The sequence below is a fragment of the Atta cephalotes genome (assembly GCF_000143395.1).
Source record: "Atta cephalotes unplaced genomic scaffold scaffold00021, whole genome shotgun sequence".
Taxonomy (NCBI): Eukaryota; Metazoa; Arthropoda; class Insecta; order Hymenoptera; family Formicidae; genus Atta; species Atta cephalotes.
In genome coordinates, this window is record NW_012130085.1 from 337,470 (window position 1) to 359,691 (window position 22,222).

The 22,222-nt window shown below is 36.0% G+C and overlaps 1 protein-coding gene across 1 annotated transcript in view; it reads right to left on the bottom strand.

Annotated features, from left to right (window-relative positions):
• Positions 1 to 22,222, bottom strand: part of LOC105619441 (puratrophin-1-like) — a 158,075-nt gene that overhangs the window by 28,362 nt on the left and 107,491 nt on the right. Inside the window, exon 11 of the mRNA XM_012200959.1 lies at positions 16,547 to 16,672. Coding sequence (XP_012056349.1) covers positions 16,547 to 16,672 — 126 coding nt within the window. The remainder of the gene's footprint in view (positions 1 to 16,546; positions 16,673 to 22,222) is intronic.

The following is a 22,222-nucleotide window of genomic DNA, read 5'->3' on the forward strand; positions in this document are numbered from 1 at the left end:
GAGTCGCTCTATCGCGAATGTTTATCCTATAAAAATTGTTATTTTCTTTTTATCCAAAACCGGCGAGCGTTTCCGTTATTCGCAGCGGATTATTATAAATTATAAACTGGTAAAACGGGTTTTTATAATAGTAGTACTTATGTCTGTAATTCGTTAATAATTACTATCTGCTACATAGATCGCGCAAAAATAATACATCAATGTAAAATACGTGAAATAACGTGATTTTTACTTTATCGTTGCATTATTAGTCTATTTAATTAAATAAATAATTAAAAATATACAAAACTGTTATAAAAGAATATTAAAAAGTTCAGTTAAATATCCGATACAAAAAATTGAAAACTGACAGATGTCAGTTTAGTAATAAAGTAATAAAATAAAATAATTCATCTACAAATAAAAGAAATTATAATTATAAATATTACGATGTATGTTTATTGTGTATCAATTATTTTCTATTTGTTTTGCTACATCTCTATATTCATATATATATTATTTGCATTGATCGTGGACAGAATATTTTCATTACAAACAATCATCAAAATCTAACAAGTGTTTAAGACTCAAGTCTCAAAAAAATCCACTCACGTTCAATCTGGGCACCGAGGCCGACCTGCCGTTGACTCTCCTGCGTCTTAAAATCCTCGCTCGCTCGCGATCTCTTCTGGTACATCTACCATCCTGCCGAGACACTAGGCCGATTTGGGGTGCGTCTTCGAGAAATCGCATCCCGAGCAGAATGCAACTTCCCTCCTCGTCAACACCCGCCACAGTACTACCGCAGTTCCGCATTCCATCGGCACTCACGTCGCTCGTTATCGTGCACTGCGATAGATCCTCGGAGGATCTCGAGAAAGCTCTCGAACCTGGTCGATGTCTCTTTCGTTCAATCACGAAGGACGAGGCTCTCGTACGCCGTGCGAGATCGACCTGTGGCACGATTCGCCTAGCGATCAACTGCTCCGTTTTCGTCGCAAATTCCTGCGACCTACCCGACCGTGATTCAATCTTCGAACGATATCTTATTGCCTGAACGTTGTCGGTGACGTGATTCGATGAAGGTGACACACTTCCTTCTAAAGGCGAATTTTCGACGCAAGTATGCTCTTTGGTATTCTTCGTCGCCTCGTCGCTTTGGTTTCTCGAGGAATCGTCCGCGAGAATCGTCTGCTCACCGGTTCCAGGCGCGGAGACGCTTCTCCTCAAGACGCGTCTTCGTGCCTCGATCCTGGAGGATGCCTGGATAGAGCGTGTCAACGTGTCGCGATATTGCGGATTCACTACCGTCTTATGTCCATCCTCCTCCAAAGTGTTTCTTCCATTGATAATCTCCAGAGTTTCAGACGTCGTCCCGTAAACCTCTCGACTCAAGACGAAACTTGCGCTTCGAGATCCCTTAAAAGCGTGCACATCATGAACGATTCGCGAGGGACCCTTCAAGGACTGATTCTTACGAAATTCTCGCGATGGTTTCTTCGGCGGTGATTCGAAATCATCGACTTTTCTTTGGATGCCTGATGGCACAATTTGTTTGTCGATCTCCAGCGTCGTCGCGCCGTCGTCGCTCTCGCGACGCTCCACGTAGTTGTCGTCGTAAATTCGCTCTTCTGATCGCCGCGACGTCTCACGCGCTTCGTCGACGTCGACGCACTGACGTACGGAGATCAGACGGCAGCCGCCGTCGTCCCCACTATCCTCTTCGCTGATATACATCCGAAATAACTAGGCGTCGCACGTCATCGTCGCGTTGCAACGCGACATTTTACCACGAAACCGCGTCAGTTTCCTTCTTTCGGCTAGAAAAATCGCCGGCTCTTCGGGATCTTTCATGTTTTATCTCTTCTTTCCTCGGAAACAGATAGGTGTATAGTGATCTCGTAGTTTGCCAAATATATCTGCGCACCGTTTCGTGGGAAATCCATCCGCAAGTATACACTGATTTGTGAAGTGCGAAGTTGTGTCACATCTATGATGTCCGTGACAATTATTATTTATGATGGACTTTCAGGAAATTCTTATGCGGTGCTTTTCCTTGATCCCTCTTTCAAGCTTCGAACGTCAGAGTTGGATGGCGTGTGCCACTTGGCTATTAATTAACGTCTCAGCGTGACGTCTCGTGTCGGTCGAATGTTTGAGCGATCTTCCGTATAATTAGTTGGGAAGAAAGCAATTTTCCTTTTAATGTCATTTCTATTACTGTGTAACTCAGTCATCTTTTTTTTGGACGCACAGCGTACCGATTTATTTAAGGGACTGAGACTAGAATAGTAATAACAATAATTAACAAGCGCTTTTGGCGTGTAATATATTTTATAAATAAATTTTATCGTTAATATTTAAAAGAATGAACTAAGAATCGAATAAAAGAAATGACATAATTAAGAAGCATCCTATATATCCTTATTATTCACAATCGTTAACTGCGAAACGAAGGCGTCGCAGTAGCGGATTTTAAAAATATATTCATTGAATATCCGTCCTTTCTGTTATATGCGGATGCATTCGAAATAAAATATACGTTTGAATGCAATTTTCTATTAGCATTCGTGCCACGTCGAGCTGTGCACCAGAAAAAAAACACAAGTGCTCCATCAAACATAAATCATGAAATAATGGTCTTCGCTCTTTACAATTAACACAGAAGTATTCATCAACAGAAATAAAATTTCTTGCGATAAAGAAGGCTTGACGATCTCTTTAAGGAATTTATTATTATTCTTCGACAATAACTCGCTTTTCCAAATGTTGATGTGTTTTCATATATTTTGTTTTCGCGACATACGTCGCTCACTCCAGCATTGCTTTACGCAAAGTTCAAGAGAAATATTTTCAACTAACAATTAAGACAAGAATTCTAAATGTAATAAACTCCGTTGTAAGGCAATTTATCCTTGTGAAAATTAACGTCATGTGATCGATCTTCGAGCATGAGTATCGTGCAAAAGAGATCGAAAGGGACAGCGCGTGCTACGTCGCGTAATTACATTACAATAATTAGTACTCATTAGATCTCTCACAATATCGGAGCGCCATAGTGAAAAATCATATTACATTACACATCAATTCTTACAAACGATGTTAATTATAAGCGCAATTATATTGGAAAATAAGATTGAACATCAACGAAAATCGAGGAAAAATAAAATCTTCATGCAAAATAAAACTCACAGACGACAGTTTAAATTAACACATCATCAATTCAATCGCAGCACTTATATAAGAGCTTAGTGACTAAAATATGTCACTTTTTATCAATTATATCGTATCTATTTTTTTATATTTTCAATTTGAAGGCAAATCAAGGTAACGTCTTCGGAGGAAAAAGTCTATCCATGCATTTGAATTCTCACGCACCTAGGGGATTCTGTTCTTTTTTTTCTCGATTTTCACCTCGATCGATCACTGACGATGAGCAGTGGCTCACCGCCGACTTAGCGTAGGTCGGACACGCGCGAGCGGAAAAAGAGACGCACAGGCGTCGAGAGCCGTTGGCCTACTGCGCCGGTACCTAATCCCATACAGCCGGCACGGTGTACGCGATACGACACGCCGCGTGCACACACATACACGTACGGGTGGTACTATCGCACAGACGCGTGTGTACACGCGGCTCTACACGAGCAACGAGAGATACACAGGCGCAAGCTTCCATTCCGTTCCATTCCGCCATTCCATTCGAGCCGCGCGCCTCGCGTCTAAACTCTCACCGGTGCTTGGATCTCTCGCCACCGCACGCCACGCCGTGCTTGTTTCATGCCTCCTTTCATATGCGATGCGTGTACACGCGTGTTCATATACGCGCGAATGCGCGTGTGTCGACCGCCGACATCCTCCAATCGGCAGGGACCGATTGCAAGCACTCGCGGCTTGGAATGCCTTTTCCTTTCGGAAACCTCGGATCGCGGACCGGTTACGACCGCGATACCGCACACGCATGACCGAGAATTATTAGGAATTATCGAAAATTGATACCAGACTGGGAGGGGCTCGGAAAAGACCGGGGAGGAGCACCGAAGGATAATGCGGGGGAGTTGTGCGAAGGTATTATTTGAGACGGTATTCTTAGAAAAGTGTTTAGGAGCAGCGCCAACGGCACTGCTTTGGATCACGATCAGTTCAAAATTGTTCAACTCAGTTTTTTATAAATGGAAGATAAAACTACGCTCACTGATCGATACAACTTTAAACATCCAGAATTCATTTAAGTCATTCTTTTAAAAAAAAGTATCAAATTTATTGGAATTATATTATAGAAAATATTAATACAGTATTTTAATGCAATACTATTTAAGGCTCCTGCCTACTCGCTGCAACAATAAATTATAAATAAATGTCAGAAATGAGAAAAATATATAAAGAAAATTCTTGTTAACTATATTAAATGCGAGTATTTTTTAATAATAAAACATTTGCAATCGATAAAATAAAACTCTCCTTATGTTATCTTATTTATCAAGGAATATTCATATATTTGAAATTGAATTATAATTCAATTTCAAATAACCAAAAAACGCGTAACAAGTTGTATGACATTGCAGCTCGAATTTAAGATAAATACAATATGATTTTCTTTTTCCGAAATAAAAAGAGAGTTCGGAATATATTTTACAAGTGTAATCTATTAAATACAAATATATTGTTTTTTATTAAAAAATATTTCTATTTTAATATATTTTGCAACAATTTTTATACGTATTTTCTCTCTTTCGATGTTATCAGTCTAAAGATGATGAGTTAGAAGCTTTAATACGTTTTTTAAATTTTGTTTTTCCTTCTTATACAAAAAAATGAACGAAATGTTAGTTATATCTAATTTCTAGTTATATTTTTATATTTTATTTTAATCAAGAAGGGAGTGTCTAATACTTTTGAGACTTTCACGAATATTTTCTTCAGAGGTGCCAAAGGGTTTACGGGTTATTGCCGTGTCGTAATCCATTGCTAATGCCAATGTTTCGTGAACCTTGCTGTTCACTTCATCAAGGAGAGACTGAATTTGTATCAGTGCGCTCCTCGCCCTCGCCGAGAGGAAATGTGTGTTTAAAAGAATCATAAAAAATTCACATTTATAACGGTATTTCCATAATTTTCCGATAATTATGGCATGTTTGTTTCGAATACATATACGCAGTCAAACATCAATATCGAAGGAAGCGACCCGCATGTCATTAATGGACGCAGTTTGCCTTTGCGAAAACATTATCGGACCTGCGCATATCGTTTTCCGTTTGTGAGTTTACGCCCGGTGTAAAGTTTCACTTTGAGGTGCACATTGCTGTAGACCGTCACCTATCTTCCGGATTTTTCTTCTTGGCTAACTATGTCAAAGAGAGAAGATAGCACGCTAATGCTTTCTCATTACATTTCAGAGCGAGCTCGAAAGATATTTCTCTCTATTTTATACGAATTTTTTCACGTGGTATCTTAAACTCATCTAATAATAACAAAATTTGAAAAGATAAAAACGACGACGCTATAATTCTCAAGATCTATTTATATCTTTATTTTAAGAGATATCAACTCGATATGCAAAAAATGTATTTTGCATTCGTGATTAAGACCTTTAGTTTCTAGCCTCTATAAAAAATAAGAAAATCATACATTTTCGAAGAATAAACAATAATAATTCGCAAAGTTGTATTTATTCTAATAGAAGAGAACTGTAATCGATAGAAATTTCATATGCAATCATTCTTTCATCATCTGTGAAAGCACTTTCTCTTTTGGAAATGGTTCTCATGATTTTTAAATGTAAACCTTAAAACAGGTGATAAAGATTGATCCATGGATTTCAATCCATAAAAGGTATTTAGAAAGCGTTTGTCTGCAAACCGTTTTTATCACAGCTACATAATTTGTAGCTGTGATAATACAAAAAATAATACAAAAAAAAATGCGCGAACTCTTTTCGATACATATTTTCAATCTCGATACGTTTGATAAGAAACCTTTGTATATCTAATTTACATATGCATTTTGAGCGGGGGAGGGGGGTGCAGCATTCTTGTTCGAGTCGCGTGCGAATTCGTTTACGCACGTGCAGACAGGATTTCATTAATTGCTTGGCACAGTCCGCTCATTTATTTTGACACGTGATCTCACGATCCTCTCCGTTAATGATCGCATACGTCACCATTAATTATAACGCACGCGATCAGTACGCGCGGATAACAAGTTCAGAAATAATCGCCAGCTCGTACACTGCTGAATTATCATAATTCCATGCTAATAATAATTGTTCTTAATGAGCGTGCCTAATATCCGTTTCGTTACGATATAAAATATTAGGCTAATCATGAAGTTTGGCGAGAATAACGAAGTAATTCAAGATGGATTTTAATAAAATCATTAAAATTTTATTAATCTATTGAAATTAATTTCCTTAATTGAGATTGAAACACTCATCGCCTTTTTTGACATTAATAAAATTTACATTGAAAAATGAGTAATAAATATAGATTACTGAAATAAAAAGTATATGATACCTGTGGATTTTTATCATAATTAATAGGTAAATATTAAAAATTTAATATTTTGGCAATATAAACACAGAATTTTGAAAAAAATCTTGAAAGTAACATTAAATCATTCTATGTATACTAATGATGGAGAAATTAAAGCAGTTAATTAGAAAAGATATATAATCCTATAAATATAATTACACAAAAAGTATGGCACACGTGAGATAATGAGTATATTCTTTGTGGGCTGATAGATTATGCTTAAGAGAAAATTTATGTTTTCGTATAATCGTGCAGCAACTCATCCGCGAGTTATAATGAATAAGTCTCATTTAATAATTTAATGATTAATTAATTTTAAACAATTAAAAATGCATTCTCGTTCAATCATAGATAACATTGAAAAGTACATACAACGCATGTGAATTAGTTTTTGTAATAATCAACTACTTAACTACATGTCGCGATGGATGCATTGAAGATCATTGCTAATCTGCGTTGAGCGCATTTTTCTTCGCGATATCTGATTCCAGTATACGCAACTCTCACCGTCTATGGCTCATTAATTCTCTCTCACGCTATTCGAGAAAAAACCACTACAGATCCGAACTCCTGTCTTACCCTTGAATCATGTTGATGAGTGCGACATAATGCAACGGGAACAGGAATTTGGTCGATATTTCAATGTCGGAACCTGTGAAATTACCATGTGACACCCGATGCGGCAGTAAAAAAAGGGATCCACATTAATCTACCATTATCATCAAATCCATCTCACGTACTCTGAGCCTGATGTAACTGTACATTGTACATACGCGACGTATTGATTTCAGCGCCTTATAACGGATTTTGTATACATTCTGTATATGATCGATTGATTATATCTATATATCTCATTTATCTTATGTAACCCAGGGAAAAAAATATTAAAAAATTCAAAAGAAAACCAGTTCAAGTGTTTCATACGAATTCTAAAAATATAAAAATTCGATATAAAGTACACTCGCGCGCGGAAGAACTTCTTTCACAGAATAAATTTTAAGAAATATTATTTTCAAAACTTTGTTTATTTGAAAAAGATAAACAGCATACATAAACATTTTTACAGAAGATAATGAAATAATCATCAAGTCATTAACATCTCTCTTGTTGTATTTCATTTTCATAAAGGAGGTGCAAGCAATATAACAGCTGTACAGCGTAATAGTCCCTTTTTGTTAAAATAACACTATCTTGCGTTCCTTAATCTAACTAACAAGCCGCTTAAGTAGAATTCTCTCGGTGGCGCGCAACTTAAATTATACGAGGCACTTTCATTGCAAATGCACCATTGTATGCACGCGCAAGTACATTGTTTGTTATGCGAATGTCGCATTATTCTTCTGAGCTAATGAACTCGTGTCATCAGTTGTAACCTCAACGTCCTTGAGCAAATCCATAAACGCTTGGCTTCTCATTACGATCGCCTCCTAGCCGCAAATATCCAACTAGGAATGCAGATATAGCCTACGTCCTCCGTGCTCTCGGATCCGCTTACGATGATCGTATCGGTAATAACCGCTTTCTATGCACGGATTATATTACTGATTAACTGAGTGATCTCGATTATCTCAACAATAGAAAGCTAACAATTCAGTGTCAGCTGGATTTAAATGTGAAATGCAGATATATTATACAAATCAATTATATAACTGAAATCGAGTTTTTTTATCCAACAATCTGCATTTAGCCTTGTAATAGTATTTATTCTTGTTACGCATGAAAGTAAAGATGAATAAATCATGAAGATAATTAAATAACAATATGAAATATATCTATATTTTGCTACTGGCGAAATAAATGTTTCGTCTTGTTATTATTAATCAATTTGTCACATTGCAACGTACAAGAAACAGTATAGAAAAAATATAAGCAAAAAAAACATCAGTAATATGCAAAAAAGAAAATTATGCAAGCTAATAGACAAAGCAGCATGAGAACTATGTCGGTCGAGGGATCGGCGGTTTGTCGGTTCAGGAATCCGGCTTATGACAATTCATGAATAATAACATCGTGTAAGGAGGAACCGAAGGTACAGTTACATTTTCCACTCATTTCTACGCAGTACAGGTAGTACACTCGAACGAGCATATATGTACGTATGTCGGTACGAACGACGGGTCACCCACTTCGTTTTTCATGAAGAGCACGTACGTGATGTGGCCCTGGCCGACCAGTTCAAGATTCCCGAACTAGGGATAGACTGATCTCGGATATACCGTAACATCAATAAAAAAAATATATTACGGTAAAACTGTAATGTATTTATTCGTCGGTAACGGAATGACTGGATGAGATCAAAATGAATCGCTTCTCCTAATAAATATTCAAAGATCATAAAATAATTACGATAAAAGTGAAAATTGAGATGTTTAATCTAATAAATATTCAAAGATATTCATAGTCGGTTTTTATATTTAAGATCTTAAATATAATTTTAAAATGCCACAAGATCAGACGGTCGTATTAGCATCTTAAGATATTATTTAAGATAATCTTGAAATAAGAAAATAGACTATGAATACCGCAAAGATTTATAAGAAAGAATTATAACAATTGAAAAGTAATTCACCTGAAATGCTCAATTTAATAAATATCTATTTAAAGACTATAAAATAATTATGATAACAATTGAAAAAAATTATCCATTTGAAAATATAAAATATTCAATGTCAATGATTTACGTTTTCGTAATTCCTACTACAGTTACTTAACAGATGATACACTTTCGCAGTACTAATAGTAAAGTTTCTTTACTATTATGTAATGATACACTTCTAAGTTACATGTATTATCAAATTTGAACGTACGTTCATAATTTACACTTTCATAACGGTGAATAATGGAATTCCTTGACATCGCTCGTTTGTCTCGCGTATGTTTAGACTTCAAGAATGAGCGGTCTTGAATATACGCTAGCCGTCATCAGCGCTTTGCTGATTCACTCTAACAAATCTGTCTGCAGCGCAAAGAAGCGTTTAGCAAACGGGATTTACTGAAACTATGCCGAGTTGTCATTCGATAAATACGCAATGCAACGACATGGGTTCCTCGTATGCACAAACGCACGCGTGTGCGTTCGCAAGAGCAGCATGTGGGTTCACTGCTGCATTCACTGGGAAGATATGAGATGGAGAAGGCGCGTTACACATAGATTGCGCGCGTAGATGCAATGGAAAAAAAAAACGCGATGCACCTCAGAAATATGGGTTAATCGATGGCTCGAAGTAGAGCGAAACCCGCCTCCCTCTCTCATCGTCTCCTAATTTACGCCGGAAGGTGAGCCTCGAGGTGTATGTACGATGACCTTCGCAAGATGTCACCTCCAGTTTCGCCTTCCTTTCTCTTCTATTTGGCACTGAACCGCGTGGTAATGGGTGTGAGAAACGTGTCTCGTTCGTGCAGAACGATATTTCAAACATAAGTTCTTTCGGGCTGACATTTTCTTATGTTAAATAAATTGCTCGTTTTACAATTCTTGACGGTAGTATTTTAGAGCACCACTTATTCACATCTATGTACTTTCCAATATCTATACAAAGTTAAAATAAATATATTCTGTTAAAATAATGTCATATGTTTAATTACCTTTAGAAACGATACACAGTATACATATATATTACTTCATTTTAGTAAATTTAAAAAAAATTAATAAAAATAATAAACAAATAAGAAATACTTTCACTATTTACTTAATAGAAAACTATCTCTGAAAAAATTTAAACAAGTGCCTCATCTATGTTTTTGATAAATAAATAAAATTTATTTACTTAGGTGATTTAAAAAATTTCTAAACTAAAGAACATATTATATTGCTTTACGATAAATGCTGGAAAGTATTTAAAATAATAAACTGCAAGGAGTTAATTGCATGGTCGTAAAACTTTATTGATCTTTAGTATTCCCACTGCTCGTTAACATATCGTTAAACTTCAACGAATATTATAATTGTTTGCGTTCATTATCGTTATTGGCATAATCATAATACTATTCTTTAAATAAGAGTTTTACTTGGTGATACCTTTGTAAAAAATTCCTTGGCGTAAGAATCAAAATCGAAATAAAATTCATTGTGATAATAACAAATATTCCTAGAAACAGCTATCACGTCATAGAGTGAGAATAACGATAGCGCAATTTGCATGTAAAGCACAATTCGCGCACAATCGCGCCTTACGTTCCAAGGTCTCTCAGCCTTGTTTATTAGGTTTGTCATGACCCGTTACATTAAACACTAAGAAGGCGGGGCATTTTACGGTTTCTTCTTCGAAACAAAAGTATAAAGCGCATTGCGTAACACAATGTCGACCATTGTGTTGTAGGACTGCGTGCTATGAGAAAAAGGCAACTCACAGACGACATTGAATCGCCATTTTTACGGGGCCGCGTGAAATTGTAGAATGACCCTCCAAAGGTCATTCCTCACGAAATGGTTTATAAGTGTACCAGATTTGAAAAAAACAGTTGTTGAAAAGAGCAAACATAATATTTACATAATATTACACAATTCGCATAGAAAAAAACTCGACCGAACATAAGAATTCCAGTTAAACGAATCGTCACAATGTAAAAATATCGTTTTGAGCTCATTGTTATATATAAGTTGAAAACAAAAATAAGTCTTGACCAGCGATGCATACTTTATTTGCAATAAAGAAGAGTGTCATTATATATATTGTTTCGTTGTTCTCTTATCAACAAAAAAATGCGATATAGCTTATCGGTTCTATTTAAAAGTCTTCGAGTCGTTAAGAGTCGATTTTATGAGCATATTGCACAGTACATTACGATGTTATGTGTATTTTCAAGTAAATTGCAATTGTTGTAAAGCCGAAAATATTGCGATCAACTTTTAACGATTTCTATAACAGAGCACCGTCGCAAATCAATTAAACGATAGGGTGTTAATCATGCAACAGATGTTGCGTTCAGATGAGGACAGTCTTCCTTTTGTCCGAGATAAATCTATCGTGTATTAAGTGGGTGTTACGCGTGGGGTCGAGCACGATTAGGCGATTACACGCTTTCACGCGGCGTGGTAGGCAATTCCGCGCGATAGGCACCCTAAAATTGAGGGACCAACCCGTACGCTCCCATAACTGCTACTTAGCATTTAATAAACACACTCAATTGAATTGATACTGAGTAAGCGTTAGTAATTGAACCGAGTACGAAAGAGCTTTGATCTTATCTCAGATAAAAACAGGATTCCATAATCAAGAATAAAAAATTATTAAAAATATTAATTTGAGAACTGAATTTGAAGAACTAAAATAATAATAAAATTTTATATTTAAAAATGCGACATATATACTTTGCATTAAATTATTGCATCATGCAGATTATGATGAACGAAGGTTCTTCCGATCATTTATTAGAGTCTCGATTAACAGTATCTATAATTTTCTAATTTCCTACAACCAAACGTGTTTATTTTTTTAATTTAAAAAACCGTTAATCTAAGATTTAATTTTTAAACTTATTTAACCATCTGATATGCAGAATCATCTTGACTTGAAGTTAAGGTTCCAACTGAGGTCAATTCTAAATTAAGAAGCTCAGTAATTACGGTCTGGATTTTTGTATAAATACTCAAAGTATAAAATATTGCGAAAAGGATGTTCCATCTATACGATATATCAGATAGCGGTCAACACATCGTCGTCTTGATTATCGCGTGACGATTACGATGGAAAGTTGCGCATCAAGTACAGTGAATTAACGAGCATAACTGCCTTGTGCCGATTTATGCTTTTGCAATTGAATTTTGAAACGGTTTCCCGATCGCGATTCGTGACACGCGCTTAACACTGGTGGTATTGATGAGCACATTGACCGGATATAACGTGTGGTCGTTCCTCTCTCACACGTAGATATTAATATAATTACTTATATTGAAGTAAATATAAAACAACAGATGATTTACATTACAACGTTATCAAAATATTAAAAATTTGTTGAATTTAATTATTATTTTAGAAAATAAACAGCATGATTGATTAACTAGATATTATACGATTACAAAATTGCATCCTGTTCGTAAAGTTAAGTAAAATATAGAAAAAAAAATTTTGTATCTGCATTAGAAATAGTCCACTCAAGTTCTGTTAAAATTTGTGTTGAATTTTTAACATATCCGAGTGTTAGTTTAACAAAATGTTTTTTGACTTATTTCAATATTTTGTGTAAATTGATATTCAATATTTCTTAGTATTAAAACAACTTCATAAGTGAGTGAACAAATAACATAAGAATAATGCTTTTTAAAACATAATAAACACGTGTAAAACATAATAAACGCGCGCGCGCGCGCGCGTGTGTGTGTGTGTGTGTGTGTGTGTGTGTGTGTGTGTGTTTTATGATAAATGCATAAAATGTGTTAATTTATTATAATGTTAAATTTATTAAGACATGTTAATTTTAATGAAGAAATATAATTCCTTACAAATTTTGTATTATGTGACATTATATCTGAAAGACAAACATCTTCAGGATATCTTTGTTCGTATTTTGGACATTGTTTTTTAAATAATCAATTATTGGTAAAAAAAAGTATTAATCGAATACTTAATAGTATCGCGAGCAAGATTCCGTTTTCGTATGCATTGAGCTGCATTTCGGTCACACTGTTGCTACTTTCACGATCGATTGATCGTTACCAAATTCCTCAGAGTACGTTACACTCAATGCCGAGTGTTCAGACATATTTGCAACAATCGCGCGCGATCATGCCGCGATTCGTGAAGTAATGGCACGGCGGTTTCTAAACTCGATGGAATTTCTTTCTTAGAAGCAGAATCGACCATAATTTCATGAGTTGCGATTGTCGCCATTATAGGTGCCGACATAATACTTCGTTCTTATTCCTGGCATGACTTCCTCGCCTTTTCCGCCGGCGATGTCCCATGTAATTGGGTTACGAGAACGACCGTCTACATTATTACGAGTACTCCTCCTTGGCAGTCCTTCGACATTATCCTGTTCCACCATCGTGTTAACAACGTTCTGTACTTTGATCACAGCTCTAACTAGCTTTCGTCACTTACCTCGCTCAAGGTCTGCGATAATTTTTGCATTCTTATCAGCAACTGCATTATACGCTCGCCTATATTTATACAATACTCTGCAGTCGCCAATATTTACACAATACTCATAGAAAATATTCGTAAAAAAAAAACCGAGGCGGTCGCTGTTACGAAATATATGTCTCGAGTATTTTAGTAAATGTCTCTCGTAATGTTATATAAAATTGGGTCATATCAAATATTAATTCCCAAAAATACATATAGCGACATCAAGAAGTCTTTTCCAAATAATTAAATGGACGCACGTTTTCATCGCTATTATAAAATTTACGGCGGCTTCAATTGATGCACCAGCGTCGTGTAATTACTCGATGCTCCATATACAGCTTGCTCGTCGTGCAGGATTGAAACGCGTGCGAATCATTCAATAATAAATCGCCAATAACTTCGTTCCAGTTCCGTCAAGATGACCCAAATAATGCACTTTTCGACCATCGCGGCATAATCGGTGACAATTATGACAGCGTGTGGGTAGCAATGGGGGTTATTGGGCCGCATAAGAGGTAAAAAAAAGAAAGGAAAAAAAAAAGGGAGAAGGTACAAGAGATGGGTACGTTTTTGGATAATGACCCACGCGCTTGAGCGCATCCTGCATGAAACGGATAATTGAAGTGGGTGCACCGTGATTAATTAACGTCCACGTACGACTGACCGTTGCATCGTCGGCCGACCGGCTTTTATATCTCGTTGATCGTTCGCCCGACGTTTCGCTGTGAGACTGATTAATTAAGTAACAACTGTCTGTCGGATCATCGACGGGCCTTTATTGCGCCCTGAAACTGTCTGTACTACGCGTAATACTTCGGCATTACCGCCGAGAGAAAGTTTAATCTTTCGCAAAAAAGGAAAAACGCCCGTGGAACGCCGATTTCTTTCGCAATAAATTTTCTACGACATGGACCGACTGAGGACTAACGTATTATTATCGCACTAAGTTGTGTGACTCGTGGTATAAAGCTGATAGCGTAACATTTATAATTATTCGACTCGTTTGATTGCTATTCCGAATTTCATATAATCGCGTTTAATTAAGCTCATGTGTATGGAAATTGTACTGTCTTTTTTATAATATCTTTCCACGCGATCCATTTACATGCGATGCGATTATTCTTTACGTCTCAAACATGTACTTTCACTTTAAGTTATCTCTAAACAATATTACAATTAAAATTAACAAGTTAATTATTTTTAATTTTTACAAGTAATCAATATATAAAAATTTTGTAAACAGAAAAGAATTTATCAATTTAATTGATGCTTTCTGATAAAAAAATTAAAAAATATTTGAGAATCTATGCTCACAATATCGACAACTGTGGAAAAATTTTGAAATCCGCAATAAATCCTATCAAAATCCATTATCAAAAAACGGAAGTAAGAATCCGTGGATATACTACTGCGACATTAATTGATAAGAAAAGAAATTGGTATGTACTTAGTAGTGGATTCAAGTTTCACTCGCTGTATAGAATGTTAACTCTCCATGTAATGTCGACTCTCCATCATTTATCTTATCAAGTAATAAGTGTACGACTTTAATTACGGAACTTATTTAGAAAAGCAGCCTTCGCTACTTTAAATTAATGACCACGATCAAACTAGCTCATTACATATCGGCGAGATTAACTAGGTTGCAGATGTCAAGAAAAAAATAATTATCGCTATTACACTTGCCTTTCCTCCTGCTATTTTAATTTTCGCACGATGCTTAGTCGGTTGTGAAGATCTGTCAGCTAGTGAAACGTTCAAAGTAAATCCCAGCAGGCGGCGCCACGAGATTAGCCGATCGACTTACCGATCATAGAGAGAGCTCTAACGATTTAAAGCGATTTATTGATAATTGTTGATTAAATTGTTGATTAAAAGTTTCAGACTATTTTATATAATTGATAAATTATTTCAAAATATAAAAAAATAAATATTTATAAATAGGTAAATATACGTTTAATATTAGATGTATAATAAAGAAATACAAAGAGAAATCTGTTATCGACTGAGTAGAAAAGATGAGTTAGATTGTAATCAAGTAGATAATATAGTGATCTGTTGTACATTATAATACATAAGTGGATAATACATAATATAATAATTTGAAACAAATGAAAAACTGATTTAATATTTAAAAATAATCAGTTTAAAAAATATATATTTGTAAAATTATTCTTCTATTTTAGAAAATGTCAAGTGCAAACATTTAAAGAAATAATATATATAACAAATTCTTTTATATTACTTTAGTACTCTAAACAACAAAACAATATATAAAACCTGTGCGTGTTTTCTGTTAGATTGCTTGCGTTTTAATAAATTGCTGGAAATTCTACTATCTATGTGGCGCAATGATAATTAATAACAATGATAATTAATAAATAACCGGACATATCATATAAAGAGTCATCTCAAAAAATATATAAATAAATACTTGATTTGCACAAAATAACCGGCTAGAAATAAATCCGTTCAAGCGAATTTTATCCTTAATCCTATGATTTTAATTTGCACAAACATTCTGCGGGAATGAATGCATAGCTAAAATGAATATCTCTATCGTTTTGCACCATTTTCTCTATTCTGCAAGACCATGCTTTCTGACCATATTAAGTCTACAGGTGCGAAAGGAATAATCATTTTCGTCTTCCTCTTTTTCGGCGTCGTCTCGACTCCTTCCGTGTTATTTCTTCATTTCGCTGGCAGATAAATAAAAAAAGGGGGAAGTGTGCACACTTGGCAGGGGTCTTTGCAGTCCGCGCCTGTCACAAAGGAATCTTTTATTATCTCGCACTTATTGCAGCCACCTTTCGAGTCCTCCGCGACAGAATTTCTTTCGCATCGAAGCGTGACGGGCGGCTCAATGGGTCGCGAAAAAAGTGAAATCTTCTCTTAGGAGAGCAACTCGATTCCTCTTGGGGCTCTCCTTTCGATTCCATTAACTGCTATGGGACAATCAACGTTACTTACCATCGACGTGAAGTAAAACTTCTCGAATTCCCGTTCGTGAAGACGTGCCGACGTCAAATTCGTCGCTATATGTTGTGCGTGCTTCGACAGAATATCTTCGCCTTTCTTACAAAGCCACGATAATACCTGCAATTTAAAAAAATCGAACATAGTTATATTAATTTTGATTCGTAAAACGTTATTGATATAGGCAATTAAGATCATCAACTATCATAAGAAATTTAATAGAAAATTTTTTAATTAAGTTAGAGAGAACAATTACATATTTTATGTGTAAGTTATTGATAAAAACTGATTTTAATAAACTTTTAAGAACATAAAAATATATATTTCAAATATTTAAAAGTCTCTTTTTTATTTTTGTCATTTTGACATTAACTTTGGAAATAAAAGTGATAAAGCAGTGAAACATTGTTGTTAATTATTGTTACTCTATCTTTCAAATACAATCGCTTCAATGTTTCTTCTTCTTAATGAGCTATCGAATAAGTCGCAAGACCATATACGTAAAATGATGCTTTAAAACGTAACCGGTTTTAAAAGGAACGAAGACATAATTTATACCGGACGTAACAATTATCTTGTATTCTCTCTCAAATCCGCAACTTTTCCTTCAAGATTGATATTTAGGAGGCATAAGATATATTTGGAAATTTCTATGTAAGCGTTCATAGCTTTATGGATCTAAATAATAAATCTATTATTATCAGTTATAAATCTTTCAAAAATGTCAAAAAATTCAATTTTCTCTATGTTACATCCGTAAAAATTTGGATTTTTCTTATTAAAATAAACTTAGTATTCTTTTTTATACTATTTTAGTTCCACAAAATTAGTTAATGTCTTTTAATTAACGTAAATTAAATAGGTCTTATAGACAAGTAACTATGTTACAGATTTAAGCGTCAGTCCCGGATTATTAATAACTACACGTGTACATTATTGTATTATTGTAATATTGTAATATTATTAATATCGAATACAATAGCATTGTTAATGCTAAAATCGGATAGAAAAATCTCCCAATAAGCGGATTTGCACCGAACAACCGTTAAAACGCAAGTCCATTCTCGAAAAACAGTGCGGATAGCTTCAGCTGATATTATAAAAATGTCGATGTTTAGTAAAGCCAGATAATGAGTGATTGCTGCGCATCCAAATTCGCTGGATAATTAAAGCTCTCTGGCATGGCTGTCTCTAACTTCGCAGTCAGTGGGAATTATTTACAGCAATATCACTCAGTAATATTACACACGGGATACGTAAATATGTTCTCAAGAATATGTTGCTCCATTTCGATTATAAATACAATAGATGTAACAAGACAATCGAACTCGCACAAATCGACGACTCATTAGTCACGTCTTATATAATTCCTCCCTGCAAGAAGATCTCTACCAATGTTCACGATATTCTTTGTTATGCAATCATAGTCTTCATTATGACATAACGATCAAACGACAGAAATGATCTTTTGATAATGATCGGTCCATGTCGAACGCGTGCTCTCGCTCGGTATTGCCACATTTGCCGTCATGCTCCAGAACTCTCAAACAAACGATGGACGTATCGCTCGGGGAATTATTACTTATGACTTATGATGACTTAATGCTCGCTCTGATCAAAGCATTAATCGTCGTTAATTTTAGCGATATACATTTCTGCCGTTGGACGGTTATAAAGAAAAAGATTGAAAAATGTAACTCCTAATATCTCCAAAACGTCAAAATATATTACGTACATGTATCTCAATTAGACATTAGTGAACAGAAAAAATTGAAGAAAAAAAACAGGAAATTTATATAAAGCAAGTTCTCAAAAGCGACAACTGTAATTTGCAGCAACGTAGATCCTGAAACTAGATCTAAATCGAGATATTCTAAATAGCTATCTTACTTATTGTTACTTTCTATTATACAAAATAAAAAATCGATCCAATAAAAAATTCGAATCGAGGAAATAAGATAAAATCGATTTCCCGATCAATTTATCGATTTCTTTTTTCTTTTTCCTAATCAAAGATTAGTCTCTGCATAATCTGACTTATAATACGATCTCTGATAGCTCGATGTCACCCTCCGTCATAGTCTTGTATCTGTCACGATCATTTTATCTGTCACATACATGCTGTCAAGAACCAAAGCATGTTTCTTAGGAAGGAATTTACGACGACGCGCACATCGAAGAGCTTGCTGATAATTAGATCGCTTCTACGTACATTGCGCATGATAAATGACTAATCTTACCACAACGAGTGGAAAATATGCGAGGATAATTAACAACAGCAGCCGGAGGAGAATGCGCCGGGAAGGAAAGTGGATGAGACAAGCAAGGGAAAATGTTGAGAGGAAAAGAAAGAAAAAAAAAAGAAAAAAGAAGTTCTGTCATGATATTGTCTGATAGTGTCTAAAATTATAAGCTTAAAATACACAAAGTTTTGTATAACAAGAACATTATCAATTTCAAACATTATCCAAAAATTACTTATAATTTGTTTTTATCAAAAAAACAAATTGTGTGAATTTTTGCTTAAGTCGCCGATTTTCGCAATTTCAGAATGCTTCTCGTAAAAAATACAAATAATAAGGAAGACTTAATTATGATGTATCGAGAGATTTATATCTAAGAATACATTAATTTCGTTTTTGACAATAACAAGAGTTTTAATGTTGGCAGCCCTCAGATATGTTCAAAAAATTTATATAATTGAGCAGTCAACATTAATTCTCGACCAACAAATCATTTGGATCAAAGTAAAAATTTTCTAAACTATTCTACAATCTGTACAATTGATACTGAGGATCTAAATTGTAGATAAGAAAACTTGGAGCCTTTTTGTATTAATCGCGTAGATTTATTTGCATTTTATACTTCAAATAGGACTCTTTAAAACTTAGATATTTTTCATACTAATAGTAGTTTCATACTAATAGTAATTGAGGATTAAAAATCTCGTTGTTAAAAAAATAATTAGTGAGTCCCAAGATACAACATGTCTCAAGACACCCCTCCTCTATTGTACATTATTAAGATGTATATTATTTAAATTATTTAAAAGTACACCGCATGAAAGATTATGTTTGAGATGAAATGAAGACAAACGCAGAATGTTCGCTGATATTTGTAGATATAAGACAAGAATTGTATACACATGAGTATCAGAAGCGAGGAGGAAGGGGACTCCGCCTCTGCAAAGAAGGTGGACCTCTTGAAGGAGCATGATTGGACTCGAGGAGAAATGGAAACCGCTTCGATCATAAGCAAACCACGGCTTATTTAGGTCACTGGGCCGCGTTAGGTGAGCCGCCGATCGAATGTCGTGCATACAACTCTGTACAACACGCGGATCCTTCGAGTGTGCAAACTGCTTGTCTGTGGAATGGTAATGTAGAAGCGGACAGCGAATTTCGCGTATCGCCTTTGATCGCGTACGATTTATCTCACGCATAGATCGCGCCCGAGAATCACGCACACCGTTGCGATTTCTAGGTAAATATGCGAAGAACGGATATGCGGATGTTCATTGTACAGATTAGAGAATGGTATTTATGTCTCGTGCAATGTCTCGTCCACTTAAACGCTCGAACGTTGGATTTCGCTAAACGCACGCGACGATAAGACATATAAAAGACATATAAAATATAAGCCATATTCTTATTTTCTAATAAACAGTTTTCTAATAGAAATATTATTCAATAAAAGCGAATATAGAATTTCATTTTTAAAACAGTAAGAACAAGAGATACATGATGAGACATTACATGATAAAGGATAAGTATACTGTCCAATGGTAGTAAATCATTTACAGAAAAGAATAATTACGGCACAGAAACTTTGTATTTTTTTTTACTAGATGTGCCGATGTGTCAGACAAGTACTGGTCGTTTTTGCAACTTCTCAACTCCGAACGTTGAGTTATCGATTGGTCGGGGAGGCAAACGTGGGAAATGAAAGTTAAATCACGCGCTAACTAATGTACACACTTCGCACAGGCTATAAAAAGATTATAATATATCATCATCCGGGAATTATATGCATTAAAAACCGCCGGTATTTAAAGCGGGCGTACGAATATTTCATGCGCGACGCCGGAACGTGACGCTTAACCCAATTACGAATTTTTCTCCTCGAGAGCGAAGAGAACCCGTCGTCATGTCATTTCGTATCGAAAGTATATATCGGTTATCGAGCAGCGCGTGAGGCACGTGGGAAGTAAAAACTAAACCGCCGTGTAAAAGCGACGTGCGTCTCGTTGCAAAATTAACGCTGTATAAATCATCGTGCCAATGTTGCATTCATCGACATTAGTGAAGGCTCACTCCCGACGTCTTGCATTCCGTAACCGTAAGAATCATAAGACCATAAGAAGCGAGACATGCGATGAGTATCTCGTTATCATCGTATTTTCCTCCCCTTCTTCCTGATTCTCCCTTGATCCTCTTAGAAATACTTGTATGCGATTTTTTTCTAAGCTGCTGGTTTACCATAATTGCAACATCTCTGACAACATTGCTTGACACGAATGAAAGTACAATGTAGAATTTTGAATAGTACCAATGTATCCATACGAAATGAACTTTCAAAAGATTCTACAGACTCGTGAGATTATAAATATTCACACAGCGGAAAGTATTACAAGAACCAAGACCTTTTGCCATCCATTTAATGCTAAATTCTCACTTTGTGGTGAACATGGTTCTGAATACCGACTGCGGAGTTGTCGGTGTAAAGTGGAAAAAATCACGTGTTCGCGCGCACTAAAAAAAGTCACTTGCATTGATTTGAATATCGTTAAGAGATTCGATACGCCACTCGGCTATTACTACCGAAACGATTCTCGTAAGATGCAACACTGAGTCTCGTACCATCCCGTTAAGGGAAAGATACACGGAAACCTCTTCGATCATAAGCAGACCTTAGGTTATACGGGTCACTGGGCCGTGCTAAGTGAACGACGATCAAATACCGTAAACACGTGTGCGCACGTATAGCGTGTATACGTGTATACATATGCGTGAGCGTGTGTATGAGGTGAGTCAGGTGCGAGCGTGCAAACGAACGTTGCACCGCCGCCGCAGCCATCTCCTCCTGCTCCTCCACCTTCTCTTCCTCGTAGCATGCAGCGATCTCACGCGTCGCGACCTCGACGTGGACCGCGTGCGTTTTATCTCACCTCCACACGCCAAAGCGTGCAAACTCGCGCGCGAGCGTGCACGCCTAACGGGCGATAGGTATTTAGGTTCCGTCATTGCGCGCGGCTCTCTACCAAGACGCTTCCGCATCTGCGGCGCATCTTCTCACGCGCGCGTGGACCGCGCGATCGCTTATCGGTTATGGAAAACGCAATGTGTTCGATACTTCGAACCGCGGTGGTGTCGTTATGACTCCGCCGACTACAACACCGGCCAATTACCGATACGTGTACGTTTGGAGGAAAAAATGACGCGGACCGCAAGTACGTGGGAGTGGGTGACGTTCAACCACCTGGTCTACAATATATATGCATAGGAGAGTGGAATAGGTTGAATAGCCTTTCGGATAAATCGTCGCTTGACGCACGAAAAGGCGTATCTCGACAGTGATTATTTGATTGGAAAACCGTTTGAGAAACTTGAGCGCTGTATACAAAGAAAGAGATACATCTAATTTACTCTTTAACATTCTATAAATAGGAAG